This window comes from Cornus florida, unplaced genomic scaffold, assembly GCF_030987335.1.
Source record: "Cornus florida cultivar Cherokee Brave unplaced genomic scaffold, ASM3098733v1 CherokeeBrave_3.0.0_Hap2_Chr05, whole genome shotgun sequence".
Classification (NCBI taxonomy): domain Eukaryota; kingdom Viridiplantae; phylum Streptophyta; class Magnoliopsida; order Cornales; family Cornaceae; genus Cornus; species Cornus florida.
The window spans coordinates 43,578,198-43,592,450 of record NW_026775575.1 but is presented as its reverse complement, the minus strand read 5'-3'; the positions used below and the strand labels follow the sequence as shown (position 1 = coordinate 43,592,450).

Sequence of the window (14,253 nt, the reverse complement as noted above, 5' to 3'; positions counted from 1 at the left end):
ATTCTGGGATCGTGCATTAATGAATTCAATTATTTTCTTGTCATTTCCTATGAAAGAAAAAGGTAAATATAATGCAATTAGAGAAAAATGGAATGAGAATATCAATCTCCCTTAAAATATACTATTACTTTATTATTACTCTATAATTATAAATAATATAAATATACAAATTTATTTTATTTAAAAAATTATTTAGCCATAAAAATGAATTTGAAACTTGCCAAATTTTTGGGCCCACCAAATGCACCCGCCCAGCGTCTGTGTTCTCCCACACACACACTCTCTCTCTTTCTCTCTCTCTCTCTCTCACGCACGCGCACACACACTCGTAGAGACCACCCAATCACTCTAGAAATATATACGCGTCTGGCCAAAAATAACCCGCACAATTTTTTTGAAGCCCTAATCTAAACAATTTTTTTCGCAAAAAAGTTGAACCCAGTTTATTTTTCAATCTGATTGATTCTCGCTCTCAAAATCTATCAGTTAATTGAAGCCCTAGAGTGGAATTGTTGGAAGCATTGAGGATGCAAGAAACCGACCAATAAAATTTCATTGAGCTCTATTCAAGCTTGATTGAACGCAACAAATTAATCAGGTATTTTATGTTTAATCAATTTTATTTTTTCTTTATATTGGGTCAATTTTTCGATATATTCTTTTAAATAAGCATAGATTGAGAATACATTTTTGAGAATCAATATATCAGAAACGTGTAAACATAATTTATATGTATTATCCTCATCTTATGGCTGGTCTTATACCAATCCCCAATAAGTAAAGTAAAATCTGCAGTAGGTAAAGTATATGGAGCTGGGATTTGAGGTCTTGCATAGAAATTTATTCCCCCAAACCTTCCAGCAGCTTTGTGCATCAGAATCGATGGGAAGTATGTGTAGCTTCCAATCTAATCTTTGGTCTGGAACTTGTATGTGAAATTTGTGTTTGGAAGGATAAGGCAATTAGTCCCCAACACTCCATCTTGCCATGAATTCTTCCTTTGCTTAATTTCATTCCTATATGAGATAGATTTACCCTCTTATTAAATCATGTCCTCATTGTAAATGCCATAACGAAATAAAAAAAATAATAATAATAGATTTGCAAAATCAAAGAGATTAGTACTGTCCCTGGCCACTGCATTTTTAAATATAGGATATTGAACAATTATTATAGAATTATCACCATTGTATAAAGTACAGAGTCAGCAAAAACCACTCATGAACACTAGTAAAATGCGCGGGATATAAAACTTGCTCAACATTTCTGAGTATTAAGATGTGAGCGGTATATAAAACTTGCTCAACATTTCTGAGCATTAAGATGTGAACCGTAGAACTTGAGTTGTTTAAAGTTTGATGTTAACATCCTTACAGTTATAAGTTCAAATAAAACAATTATATCATATGACCACCATTTATAGAAACTTAAGCCCAATAACAACTTCTTCAGCCCCATTTCAACTTTTTCAGCAGATGCCTCGTTTATTGCAAAGGTTGATTTTAGGCTTCATAGTATAAGAAGAGTTAATGAAGTTTATAATTCTCCTTATATAGAGGGGCTATCCTATCTTCTACAATAATAAAGGGAAGAGTCTCTTGTAAGCACAAGCAGATTAATCCAATAAAAAAGGACCTTAAAAACTCAAAAATAAATGAAAAACTAAATGAAATAAGTAATCGATTCATGATAACATCTACTCTTGAAGAGTGCAACAAAGTTATTAAAGTTTTAAAAGTGAACAAGAAGTTTTGCTTAAGTCAATTGTTTAAGTTTGTTCAAAGTTTTAGAAATGAACAACAGTTGAGTCACACGCTAACTCATGAAAGGTTCCTAAACATTAAAATAACTAGTCATAGCATTCACTTAGAAAACTTCCTGTAGCGTGTTAATCTATTAAAAAGGGGGAAAATGGGGCCAAAAACATATGAACGAGGCATATAAGAAAGCCCTGTATTACAACAGTTTAAATGCTTCTTTTGTCCAATCTACTTGAATTATAAAAAGTAATTAGATAAAGATTCAAAGCCAAAGAAAAAAAAAAAAAAGAACAAAAAGAAAAATTACAAGTACAAAAAATAATTACAAAAACAGGGCAGCTAATGTTAGATGGATTTATTAAGATGTATAAAGATTGAAGATTGAAGATTGAAGATTGAAAAGAGGCTCGTGGAGTTGGGGAAGTCGACAACCTAGGTTCTGATACCTTAGAGTCACTATACCCTGACCTAGAGAGTGGGTGAATAATTCTATTAATTTTTGTTTAGGAAGTTGACAAAAATTTAAAATATCAACCAATCACCACAATAAGAAATAATGCAGAAATCAAAGAAAAGAACAATCCACACAAAGCACCAAATTACATGAAAAAACATAAAGGGAGAAAAAATATTAGACCTACTTCACCTAGAACCGATTGCTATTAAGAAAAATGTTACAACTCTAGGCATTAGGGTTTTACCCTAGAATCACCCTTATCTTAAATTCACGACAGATTCTCCACCTGGATTTTGCTGTTGTCAATAACGAACCCATTCCTCAAGGGGACCAACATTCTCCAGCATAAGATTGTTTTTTGTTCTTGTATACTCAGGGTCACCATCATATGACAAGTATGCATGTGGTGATGCTGAAAGAAAGCAAAATAATCCTAGATGCTCTCAAAAGAATGGTTGATAGCTATGAATTTGCGTATATATGTTATAGGACATTGGGATTGCTTATATAGAGTTTAGGATGGGAGAAATTACAGTTTAAGATATTTAAAACCAAATAGAAAACTGATGTTTGCAGAGTTCAACTGATTCATCAATAAAACCTACAATCAAATCTATACTATGAAACTTAAGCTTCTCAATCAAACACAGTTTCTATGCATTTCAAACACCTTTTTACGGAATAAACATATATGCCCAACAATCTAATATGAATGCATTACTATAAACCTTAATTAGAGAGATTGATATTTTAGTGATAATTTTACCTCTTATGCTTGTTGATCTCTTAAATCTTCACGGGCTTTGGATCAAAGGTAAACTTGACCTAACTAACTAAAGTAACTCTTGAAATTTATATTTTTGAAAAGAAAATGAAAGAAAATGAAAAAAAGAAGAAAAGATAAATATGCAGACTTGGTTTTGAACAAAAATGTCAACTTATAGTCCTACTGACTTGACAAAGTCAAATAATTGCTTTCACTAAAAACCGAAAGTGCTAGTAGACAAGTAGTGTGATTGTTTCTCTATTCTAGTTGATCTTATTGTATGTTGATTTTGGTTTATAACATTACTGAGCTAATAAATGCAATTATCTGGACGTGAAGTTATGAACAAAAAGGTGAGGCCAAACCAACACAATTATTGTGGTAACCACAATATTATGTCATTAATGACAGCAGCTCTCGTGCGCACATAATGCTTGTTGATCTAGTCATAGATTGAAGATAATATCACGCATAATATACCAACTTCGATAAGAAATACTATATATTACCTCACTTGATCTGATTCCCTTCTTCAGAAAAGTACATATATATAAGGGCGAATCAATTATAATAGTTTCTAGATTACACTTGAGTCAACAACAGAGTGGGATTAAGTTATAGAATTTTATCAAAGCTTCTGAAAATTGGAAACAAGATGTATTGCTGCATTAAAAAAAAAAATAATAATAAAAAATAAAAAAATTGAATAAATAAACACAAAACTGCCTGTCTTAGACCATCTCAACCCAATGTCCATTTGAATTTCTGGAACCTAAGCATACACAATGCAAATTACCAGTTAAACTATACAAAGTACAAGTTCTCTCTGATTTCTATCTTCATAAACTAGAAACAAAAATTGCATGTTAAAGATACAAAATATGTTAAACCTTAAATTATTAACAACCAGATAAATGCTACCATGCAACCTGTTTAACACCAAAACAACAAGAAAAAGTAATTTACAATATAAACAAGCATAAAACCAAATAATCATTTTAACTTACATGCCAAAATTTGCATCAGTGAATCAATTTAGTGTCAAGACCAACAAATATAAATTTATCACAGTAAAGCAAATTTGACTGCACCATGAGAAGCTTAAGATGAGTCAGAAAAGGGATTACATTAAGTATGACAAAAAATAAAAGACCATTTTGCAATTTATTTAATGCCAATTCCAGCATTTAATAAAAATTAACTAGTTACTAGATCTCCAAAATGCAGCAAAATTCCTTCCCGCTTGTCTAACTAACACAAGGATTCAACACACAATATCATACAAGAAAATTAGTAAAAATTTCATTACTTGTCTGAAGGCATTTTCAGGTTATAGCGAGTGTAATTATTTGAGTACCCCAGCTGAACAAGTGTCTTAGCTTCTTCAATCTAACTTAAAAAACAAACGTATAACAAGATCTTAAAAGCTAATAGCCCAAGATTAATGTAAGCTATTTAATACAATGTTATATTCCTTTTAATTAATCAATGATTGCATGTTATCATAGTCTCATGTCAATTACCTTTTTGCAATCTCAGGTCACCAATTTTTTCATATAGGATCAACAATTTTTAGCCTTGCAGATCTCTTCTATTGGTGCTACTTATTCCACTTAGTAAGTTACATTTATAATTAAAGTTTATAATTTGTTTTCCCCACCATCTAATTTAGAGTTACTGTTAGATTAAGTATTTATATAGAAGAAGACCTCGAGATGTCTTGGAATAAAAAGAGAGGGACAAAATATTAAGTGAACAAATTAAAGCATCTTTCTTTCTCTTTTATTCCCTATTTTTCATGTGCGATATTGATATAAATAGGCAAAAAAGCATCTTCATTGATCTCTGTCTGGTTAGGTACTACAACAAATATCAACTTTAAGATTACAATTCATGGTTTTTAAAATAGGTAAAAAAAAAAAAATTCAATAGATTAATTAAGAGTCTAAAACATGAATTACTTTTTATAATTTCAGGGTTGGAGTTGCACAATGCATGAAAACTAAATGGAGGGTGGTTGCAATCTTTAACGTGCTTCTGTTTGTTGTCTTGGTAAGACTCTCTTTTCTACTGAATTTTAAGATCTGATATTCTCGGGACTTTACTATTATGCTTAGGCCTAACTTTCATCTGGTGTATGACATCAGTTAGTAATTTACTTCGTAGGAAGTTATGCCAGACTAATTGATTCAAGAAATCAATCCAAAGTCTGTAAAGGCCTAGGAAGCACGGACACTCCAAAATGGGCGAAGAATCCGCGTCCGACACGTGTCTGACACGGACACGCGTCAGACACGCCCCGACACGTGTCGGACACGCCAAAAAACGTGTCTGGATTTTTTTTTAATTTTCGGACACGGCTGGGACACGGCTGGGACACGCCTCGGACACGGCTCAGACAGCTTGGACACGGCTCGGACACGGCTCAGACAGCTCGGACACGGCTCAAACACGGCTCGGACACACTTTTCTGGATTTTTTTTTTTTTTTTTTTTTTTTTTTAAATTTTTTAATGCTGATATGTTCTATTTTTTGTTTTGTACTACCCTAAAGATGCTGATATATATATATACTAACCTAAAGATGCCACAATTCGCCGTGTCCGTGTCTTAAAGATGCTGATATATATATATACACTAACGTATTAGTGATATATATATATATTCCAACCTAAACATATCAGTGTTTTTTTTAAAAAATTATTAATGCTGATATATATATATATATATACTATTCGCCGTGTCCGTGTCCTAATTTTTTTGGATTTGCCGTGTCGCGTGTCCGTGTCGTGTCGTATCCGTGTCCCGTATCCGTGTCCGTGCTTCTTAGGTAAAGGCTCACTCTAATTCCATAACTCTCCCAAGAATTAAATCAAATCTTATACTTTAGGTGTGACAATTCTGTTAGTTGATAATTATGTTTAATTTCTCAAAATAGCGTTATTATTCTAGTGCTTGCTAAAGTTTGTCTTGTATATGGTTTTGAAATAAAATTAGAATAGGAAGTCTCCCTAAAATACAAGGAACAAACATTATTTACTCTAGTTTCTAGGTGTTGAAGAGTCAAGATTGGGTATTGACAAAACTAATGGGGCTACAAAGCCTATAATAGAATTAAATTAAATAAGTAATGGATAAATGATATGTTCAACTATTTTTTAATTACCTAACCTGGTAACTTAACAATGAGGCTAATAATTCTATCAACATATTAGCAATCTATTAAAATTAGTGCCATTTTGCCTTTGGAAGAGAATTAGGGGAGACCAAAAATACTAGAGGATGCCATAAGGGAAAATGATGGGAATCAACCAACCAGCATATATCCTCGTTTGTGTTGAAATCGCTAAGTCTTGTCCACAGCTAGTGAGAACGTATCCTGAGTAGGCCCAGATGACTGATATAGGAATCCCCAGTAGCACAACCACAAGCATAGCTCTCTGCATGTGAATGCCAAGCATATGATACTACTTTACTCCATAGGCTTGTCCACAGAACGTTTCTAATCCGCTTACCATTCCCAGGTAGTTCAAATGAAATTTTGAGATGTTAGGGCCTTTACTTGTACAAATCAAGATTTTTTTTTAAAACACATTAGTAACATATTACTTCCACTAGGAGAGACATGTTGAATGTAGAAAATGAAACAAAGCTATATAAGAAATATTTATTCTGAACAAAATCGACAACTTGGAAGATGAAAACAAAACCTGTCATGCCCCAAGACCATAGGGCACGATTAATAAGGTTAAAACAAAAATTGGAACAACAATGCTCAGCTAAAGAATAATTCTATGCAGCGGTTATTCAAAAAATTATAGAAAATTCAACATAGAGTGAAGCCAACTGACAAGCAGGGCTACCTCTTGCTAGATCAAACCCAAATAAAAAGTAACAAATAACAGAGCACAGAAGATCAAAGACGCTGCATCATAATCAAAACTACACTCGCACGCACATACCAATAACCGTAGCTCCCGTCGTTTATCCCCGCTCCCATTTAAATTGCCCCACTGCCCAGTTTATTTAATTTTTTCAGTGTGCTAACATTATATGTTGATGTGAATAATACTTACAAGTATTAGAATTTAGGCAAAACCAATCCAAATAAAAACTATTAACCAAATCCTACCAAAGTACAAGACATTCAGAAACTTAAGATGTTTGAAAAACCTACAAGAGAACTTGATAAATCTTAATAATGCATATAAATCTTAATAATGCATATATATATATATAACCTCAATTTCTACATTAGATTCATATTCTTTCAATCTAACCTCAATTTTAGCATCAGATCATATTCTCACAATCTAACTCACAACATCAAAACTAAAAAGTACAAACTCAAAATAAAACTCAACAATGAGGGATGAAGTTGAAGAACTCATCGAAAACCTTTGTCTACCTGGTGCACTTCCGTGATGGTGTAGATTAGGGATGAAATTGTCTTGTACTTGTCAATTTTAAATCTTCATGATCAAAAAAATCTACGAAGATTAAACTTAATGTACCGGAGACAATTAGAAGATCGAAACAAACTCAGATATGATCTGATGAAATTACGAAATAAAATTATGCAATTAATTAATGCAGCACAAATGTATCCATATACACATACATATACATATGTGATATATGATATGTAGAGAGAATTTTGAATCTCTTATCTTTAAAACTTTGTAGTGCAACAAAAAGTTCATTCATACCCTAGGTGAGACTGAGAGTGATTAAAAAAAAAAAAAAAGAAAAGAAAAAAAGAAAAGAATTGCATGTGTATATGGATAATTCCATGGTTAATCTGGTAACTTCTGTTAATCATAATTTGGTTTTTTTCCAGTACATTTTATGGGATAACAATAATGATATTACCTAGAAAAAGGCAATGAAACATAGTAATTATACTTTGCATCATAGATGATCACACAGTTCCATTCCTGGCTGAAACATGCTGAAGAGATTATAGTTTACATATTAAACAACTTGTTAAAAGACTTGGCAACAAATCTTCCTCAACTTATCAATTCAAACATTTGCAATCCTCCCCATTACATTTTGCTAAACGTTAAAAGAGTGACGTTACATGTAACAAATTAGTTATGAAAGTCATATTTTATTTTATTTTAACTAAAATGTTCTTGAATCAATTTGTGATCCATATAAAATCAGATTAATGCACTATTTAAAGTTAAAATATAAAGTAATTTATTAATTTTCTTTTGTTTCCAAAAATTAGTAGTTTAGTTGTGTCTGTGTGTGAGAAGAAGAGTCTTCCTAGCTAGTGTGATTAGTTATCTTTGTTGTATATGAACAAACCATTTGAATTAGGTCTTTCTCATGTGTGCATTCATTTCAGCACCTCTGTTACAACCACAATAAATTAATTCCCTAAAGCAATGGCTTGGAGAACATTATCAATTAGTTGATAATTAGAAATTTTTTGGAAGATTTCCTTATATTAAAGGAAAAATTACTATCAAGTCAAGCAACTATTTTTTAAGTGATTTACCAATTTATAAGCATATAGGAGCACTCAAACAGCTTAGGTTCATCACTCATAAGAAAGTTCATTCCATGAGGTATATTAATGGGATCAATCATGCAGGCCTGGTTGTTAATTGTAAATATAAATCAACAAAATTAATATAAAATTCGCTTCAGCGTTGACCAAATATAAATCAACCACAAAAAAAAAAAAGGAAAAAAATTATATATCTTACCTGTACAGTAGATTGACTCCAGTGAATTTGTGAAAACTTGAAAATCTTCGAAGAAAAAAAAATGCTATAGGGAATAATAAGGCTAAAAACTCATAAAGATATTGTCTTCATCTAACTAATTGTTTCAACATCCAAAAATAATGGAAGGAAATTCATAGAGCATATTCCTGATTCAAAGAAATGATCACCCAATGGTTGAATGGAAAAATAGTGGAACACCTGATTGTTTCCCAATGTGGACCTCACTAAGCTTTCTGTCAATGAATGAATGATTTAGAATTTTTATGGCCTTAGAGATGGATTCTAGAAGAAATTAGAGTTGTTGAATTTGTATATAGTAGCTAATTGTAATAGTGAGTGCTGACATTGAGTTAGTGGACTTACGGTGTAGGAATCTTTTTTCCACAAGGCATAGGAAGGGAATGATGTTAATTTAAATTAAATTTTGGCTCAACATTGACAATGCAACAAATAGGTCGCTATAATTAAAAATATAGGTTTTTTTAAACAAAAAAAAAAAAAAAAAATTTGAATAGGCAATTAAGTGCAAGCCGTAGATATAATATGTAATGGCTTCCTCAAAACATGAGGCTTAAATTAGTACTTAACGAGGCTAACTTTTTATGGTTGTAAAAATCCTATTTTCTAGTAGTGTGTTCTCACCAGGATATCAAGTTCTCTAAAATAATTTTTAAAATTTTATTTCAGCCTTTAAATTCTAATCTCATTTGTTCTTATTCTTATTTTTTATTTTTTTATTTTTGCAGGTTTCACATTGATTGCAATCTAGCTCCCCTTTTGGATTCCGATTTCTTTTGGGATTTTGATGTCTATGCGATTAGCATTGTGTAATATTGGATTTATAACATTTTGATATGTGCTGGAATTATTATTTTAGATGATTTGCACATTCTAATATTTAAATTCTTAATAGAATATGTGTTTTATCTTCTATGTTTGATTATCAAATATATTTATTTTGAGTGATATGCTTGGAGCTTGGTTTAGATTGTCTAGTTTATTAATATTTTAATTTATAGGTTCTAAATTTCAAATAGGTGAAAACAAAATTATATTATTGTATTAGTGGCACGATATATTATTTTGTCACAATATTTAACTTATAGTGACAACATATTTGTCATAACACGATAGATATATTATGACAAAATATTGTCGCAGCATGGTATATATATTGTGACATTTATTTTGTCACAATATTTAACCTTGTCACTGTATTTATTTGTCGCAACATAATATATATATTGCGACAACTAATTTTGTCACAATAAAATAACTTATAACGACAACTAATTTTGTCACAACATGTCCTTATATATTGTGACGAAATTTTTTGTCACAATAAAACTAGTTATATCGATAATAATTTTGTCGCAACATGTCCCTACATATCGTGATGAAATTTTTTGTTACAATAAAATTAGTTATGTCGACAATAATTTTGTCGTAACATGTCCTTATATATTGTGACGAAATTTTTTGTCACAATAAAACTAGTTATATCGACAATAATTTTGTCGCAACACGTCCCTATATATTGTGACGAAATTTTTGTCACAATAAATCTAGTTATATTGACAATAATTTTGTCGCAACATATTATATATATTGTGACCAAAACTTTTGTCACAATAAAGTAGGTTATAGTGACAATATTTTTGTCACAACATAGGATGTATATTGTGACAAGATTTTGTCATAATAAAATAGGTTATAGTGACAATTTTTGTCACAAAAGATTATATATAGTGACAAAAATTGCTTTCGTCACAAAATAGTAACAAACAGCGACAAATTTCATAGGTTTGGAGGTTTTAAGGCGACAATTTTTTAATATTTTATGACAAATATTTTGTCACAATTTTTATTCATTTTGTGACAAAATATTTTGTCACAATATATCTCACCTGTAGTGACAAATCAACATTTGTCACAAAAAACATATTGTGACCGGCTTCTAGTGACAAACCAGTGACAAATTTTTTTTTGTCGTGATAATCTTATCGCGACAAAATATGTACTTTTAGCGACAAATTCGTTTGTCACCAAAGACCAAATTTGTTGTAGTGCTATGTGCTTACGTGTCTAAATGTCGGTATATGTAAATGAAGCGTATATGTTAAGTGAAAGTATGTTTATTTGTTATGTGTTTCCTTGTTAAGAAATTATGACTTGATCACCCATTATAGGCTTAAGTTATGATGATGGTATCGTACGTCATGTATACTTAGAACTGGTCAGTATGTGGCTTTATATACGATTTTGTGATGGGTGTATACGCTTGGGAAGGGCACGATTCTATGGGGTGAGTTGTTTGGTCTGTTCTTAAGTGTTGTATTTCAGTTTCGAGTTACGTGAGTCTTCAAAGTTTTGAGTTTGGGTCACATAGTTGTGTTGTATTTGACTCCCTTTTTTATTATTTTTAGAGTTATGCCTCCGAAGAGACGTAGAGAGGCAGATGATGGTGGGGAGCAGAACGAGCTCTTTGATTGGGATTCTTTGGTTAAGAATTTGGTTGAGGCCATGACAAACTTTGTACATGCGATAGTCAGAGAGACTCAGAGGTCGATTGTACAGTCGGAGAGAAATGTGGTTACGGAGAGACAGGGAGATGGGGTAAGTGGAGTCAGGCTAAAGAGGTGGAGATGTTGTTCGAGAGTCATGTATAAAAGATGTTAAAGGGTGATTCATCTCATTCTCATTTTGTTTTTACGTCACCGCTGGAGATGTCCTTTAAGGTCGAGAGGGTTTGTTATAGGTGCAAGCAGACAGGTCATTTAAAAGCAGAGTGCCCTTGGAGTCGGCCTAGTTTTGGGGTTTGTTTTAAATGTGGTCAGCCTTATCATAGGAAGAAGTATTGTCCTAAGAAAGGTGGAGCTCCAGTTGGTGGGGTAGGTTCAGGGCAAGGACTAACTCGACCTTCAGTATCACAGTTTGGTGTTCAGCTTGGAGAGTTATAGGGATGGGAGACTCAGGATCGTATAGTCAGTCCGGTTGTTTCTACGGTTAAGTCACCAGAGGGACCCCTTGTAGTCAAAGGTATGTAATTGCACTTAATTCTAGCATTATATTCATGTTTTCTTTTGATTGGTGTTTGGTCTGACGGGTAATGGGGATAATGATGGTAATGACGATAATGTCAGAACAAAGGGATCTGTCAATTCATCAAGAAGGTCGTTTGGGATGTATGACTCGGGTGTCTAGTTAGATTTCAATGACAGTCTATTATTTAGTAGCCGCCGTAGAGTGCAGTTTATGTGGTTGACCGTTTGAGCGTGGTATCTGTTTGTTTCTGTAGTGTGCCGTGTATGATTCTTATTCTTGTAGCGGGTTATTGACTATGGTGTCGGGTATCATGAGTGATGTGTGTTTTCATGTCGAGTTAGCGTCACTTTAGAGGGAGAGGTTGGTTAGTGGAGGCTTGCTGTTTCCAAGGGATTGGAGTTTGTGCAGTTATTTTGGGAAGGATGATCATAGGGGTGTTAGGACTTGAGGTTCCTATATTGGAGAGTAAGTCGGTTTAGGGGTGACCCTAGTATTTGGGAAGAAAATAGTGATTGATTGCATCGTTCGTGGTTTTAAGGAGACAGTTGGGCATTGAGCATTCTGGGTTTTGTACTCATTTTCGTCTTTGAGGATTTACTGGCATGACATTGTCATATAGAGGTTCTCATTGGGGGTTGCTGGGTAGAATGGGATGCGGTGTCCAACGCGCGGTGATGATTTCTAGTGTTAGTATGTTGTGGGCGTTGGTACTTTTGTCTGGTTTGTTTTGGGTGGCATAAGTATCTCGGTGTAGCGTATGCGAGGTTTCGTGTTAGTAGTATATGACGGTCCGTTAGTGGCGAGGTCACCTGGAATTAAGGTCGTAGTCCCGTATGAGTTTCCAGTTGGTTCTTCTCCTTGTGTGTATGGAGTTCATTTCATATCAGGCGAGATTGGGTGTCCACGGTTGAACGATTGGTAAGTAACGTGTGACAGGGTGTCGGGTGCATTCAGGTGCGAGTCGTCAGTCTCTTGTGAGAGCGAGGTTCGTTACCCTTTCCATTTGTTCTGGTCCTAACAAGGGCATTGATTATCGTGAGTCTTACTCTTTATTTAGGAATTGTGCAGGTCCGCGGATGGGCTGAACCTTGTGTGGTTTGTTATGCTGTTAGAGGTGTAGTCTTTGGTTTTCGTAGTGCTTGATCTAAGAGTGGTTTTAATCAGTAGAATGTGAGGCACAGGTTGTCGAATAGGGATTGTATGTTCCGATGTTTAGTACTAGTGGTAATGGCTAGAAAATGTGTCGTGAACGGCAGTTTGAGGATGATTAGGTGATGTGATGTGAGTCATGTACTCGTGTGTTTTTATAGGCATTTGATTCGAGCAGTGTCTTGAGGATAAGTGTCGATGTTGCTTTAGAATTTTGTGATAGAGAAAGTAAATGTGTGATTCTATTGATGAATAATAGGAATGATTGACTTTGGTTTTGAGGTTTCGGGTATGAGACGGTCGTATTGTGTGCTTTGAAGAGGTAAGAATTGAACCGAATGATGACATGGAGTTGTCTATCTGGTATGGGTGTTTTTGAGAAGATTAGAGATCTCCTATGCTAATTGATGATTCTAACGTTCGATGCCATGTTATTTTTAGCTTGTTAAGGGTTGTATGATTGAGGCATGATTGGGGTTTTTAGAGTTGGTACGTGACTATATAGTTATTGAGGTTATGTAGAGCGACAGATTGATTAGTGATTTCGTGGATCCCGTGATTGTTTTAAGAACTATGTGGGGTTGTGTTTAAGGTTTAGACCTGAGGATAGGAATCACGTCTCTGTTGAGATCGGATCGATAATAAGAATGGCCTGGCCAACCATTTATCCTGAGTCAATCCATCTTTATCACGATGTCTGGCCAAAGGTCCATGATTGTTTTAGTTTGTCAGAAACCGTAAGAGCACGGAATTGCAGATTTTGTCGGTGTGACAGTGTGGATTCAGGTGGTTGTCATAGATAACGAGGTGTATTAGGTAGGATTAAGTGTCCGATAAAAGGTTTGTGGTACGATCATTGATTATTGAAGATCTTGTTTTGAGAATTTGTGTCCTAGGTACAGGATAGTGCGCTTTACTGATTTGGTGACTAATGTTTATGCATTTGTTGGGTGAATTGTTGTTTGGTCATCTTGAGGTTGATAATTATAGTGATCATCGTATAGTGCGATTAGTAGTCGTTGGTGCGGTTATGTGATGGTGTAGTTACGTGTTGGATAGCGAGTGCTTAGTCTGATAGAAATGTATAGAATTGGGATTTAGTGTGTCCTTTGAAGGATGAGTTGTGGTTGGATATTGTCTTATTTGGTGGTTTGGTGACCATTCTTCTTTCGGGTTTTGAAGCCTTTTGTAGTAGTACAGAGTGGACCGATGTCCGTTATAAGTTAGGCGTATAGTTTAGTTGGTCTTGTGTTATGATGAGATAAGAGAGAGGTAAATGCATTGGGATTTTGTGGTAGTGGTGTATGATTGCCTGGTGAAGTCCGGTGTCAAAGGC

The 14,253-nt window shown here is 33.7% G+C and overlaps 1 protein-coding gene and 1 long non-coding RNA gene across 3 annotated transcripts; both read left to right on the top strand.

Moving 5' to 3' along the window:
- The first annotated feature begins 306 nt into the window (after nt 1-306).
- Nucleotides 307-9,654, top strand: LOC132306381 (uncharacterized). Of its 2 annotated transcripts, XR_009481950.1 has the most exons (5): nt 307-598; nt 4,523-4,599; nt 4,960-5,035; nt 5,150-5,812; nt 9,470-9,654. It is a non-coding gene; the product is annotated as an uncharacterized LOC132306381 (long non-coding RNA). The 2 variants fall into 2 exon arrangements; XR_009481949.1 differs by lacking the exon at nt 5,150-5,812 and having other exon boundaries at nt 318-598.
- Nucleotides 9,655-11,153: 1,499 nt separating this feature from the next.
- LOC132309216 (uncharacterized) lies at nt 11,154-11,683 on the top strand. Its single transcript, XM_059807543.1, has 2 exons — nt 11,154-11,339; nt 11,462-11,683. Exons 1-2 carry the CDS (start codon nt 11,154-11,156, stop codon nt 11,681-11,683), a joined length of 408 nt encoding a protein of 135 aa, XP_059663526.1.
- Nucleotides 11,684-14,253: the final 2,570 nt, after the last annotated feature.

What these genes read in the sequence shown, in the direction of transcription:
- LOC132309216 (XM_059807543.1), top strand. Translation starts at nt 11,154, where the DNA reads ATGCCTCCGAAGAGACGTAGAGAGGCAGATGATGGTGGGGAGCAGAAC. An exon ending in CGGAGAGACAGGGAGATGGG is followed by an intron (nt 11,340 to 11,461) that starts GTAAGTGGAGTC and finishes ATGTCCTTTAAG; the next exon opens with GTCGAGAGGGTTTGTTATAG.